The following is a 1,614-nucleotide window of genomic DNA, read 5'->3' as shown; positions in this document are numbered from 1 at the left end:
AGCTAAACACATCCAGTGGAAAAAAGACAGCATTTCCAACAAATGGTGCTGGCACAACTAGCGGTTATCATGTTTAAGAAAGTGAATTGATCCATTCTTATCTCCTTGTATAAAACTCAAGTCTAAGTGGATCAAAGACCTCCATATAAAACCAGAGACACTGAAATTTATAGGGGAAAAGTGGGGATAATCCTCAAAGATATGGGCCCAGGGGGGAAATTCCTGAACAGCACAGCAATGGCTTGTGCTGTAAGATCAAGAATTGACAAATGGAGTATCTGGGCTGCCTCGTGGTCAGGAAGTCATGGAGGGATACTAGTGCCTAGTATTTGCGGAACCTGAAAACTTTCTTAAGCAGTAGTTGTTGTGCTGGCCTCCTAGGACATTGAGCTGCTGGTCCTGTCACCTTCCAGGTATTCATATGCTCAGCTAAATGTGCATAACTGTAAATCAACACTAAGAGCACCTGATGGTTAAGGTCAAGGAGATTCTCACAAAGGATCCAGAAGAGTTCCAATATTTGAAACTGGGAGAAAAGAAAAAGAAAAAGAATGAGTTCTTCTCTGGTAAACACTCCACAGAGACCCGGGAAAAGGACAACAACAAGAATGAGTATGTCTCTGGTAAATACACCACAGGGTCTGTTAATCTTCAAGGATGTGGCCTTGGACTTCTCACTGGAGGAATGGGAATGTCTCAATTTTGCTCAGAGAACATTGTACATGGATGTGATGTTGGAGAATTACAACAATCTGTTGTTTGTGGAAAAGCATTGCATATGTGGAAAGTATGGGAAGGTCTTGGACGAAGACATCCAGTACATTGTCCATAAACACATGAATATTCAAGAGAAGTCTTCTAAATGTAACAAGCTTAGCAATGTGAATCTTGAATCCCCCTATCACACACCTCAGAAATATAGTGAAAGTGAAAAATGCTTTACCCACAAATCCCATCTTAATATTCATCAGAGAATTCATACAGGAGAGAAACCTTACCTATGTAGTGAATGTGACAAATGCTTTACTGAAAAAAGCAGTCTGAGAATTCATCAGAGAATTCATTCAGGAGAGAAACCTTACAAATGTTGTGAATGTGACAAATGCTTTAACCAAAAATCCCATCTTAATAGTCATCAGAGAATTCATACAGGAGAGAAACCTTACAAATGTAGTGGATGTGACAAATGCTTTACTGAAAAAAGCAGTCTGAGAATTCATCAGAGAATTCATACAGGAGAGAAACCTTACAAATATAGTGAATGTGACAAATGCTTTACCCACAAAGTTAATTTGAGAACTCATCAGAGAATTCATACAGGAGAGAAAACTTACAAATGTAGTGAATGTGGCAAATGCTTTACATGAAAACCCCATCTTAGTCTTCATCAGAGAATTCATATAGGAGAGAAACCTTACAAATAGTTTGTATGTAGCAAATAAAATACTCACAATGTCAGTCTGAGAAATCATCAGTTATTTCATACAGTAGAGAATCTTTATAAATGAAGTGAATGAGACAATCCTTTACCAAGATGCATCATCTTAAAATTCATTCGAGAATATTTACAGAAGAGAAACTTTTCAAATACATTGAAGGTATGAATCCTTTAAT

The 1,614-nt window shown here is 37.6% G+C and overlaps 1 protein-coding gene across 1 annotated transcript; it reads left to right on the top strand.

Annotated features, from left to right (window-relative positions):
• Positions 1–608: 608 nt before the first annotated feature.
• On the top strand, positions 609–1,367 carry LOC110297707 (gastrula zinc finger protein XlCGF71.1-like). The gene has a single exon (XM_021166643.2). The coding sequence runs from the start codon at positions 609–611 to the stop codon at positions 1,365–1,367; it is 759 nt and encodes a 252-aa protein (XP_021022302.2).
• Positions 1,368–1,614: the final 247 nt, after the last annotated feature.

The sequence above is a fragment of the Mus caroli genome, chromosome 7 (assembly GCF_900094665.2).
Source record: "Mus caroli chromosome 7, CAROLI_EIJ_v1.1, whole genome shotgun sequence".
Lineage (NCBI taxonomy): Eukaryota > Metazoa > Chordata > Mammalia > Rodentia > Muridae > Mus > Mus caroli.
Note: the sequence above shows the minus strand (reverse complement) of the source record. Positions and strands in the feature narration are given on the sequence as shown.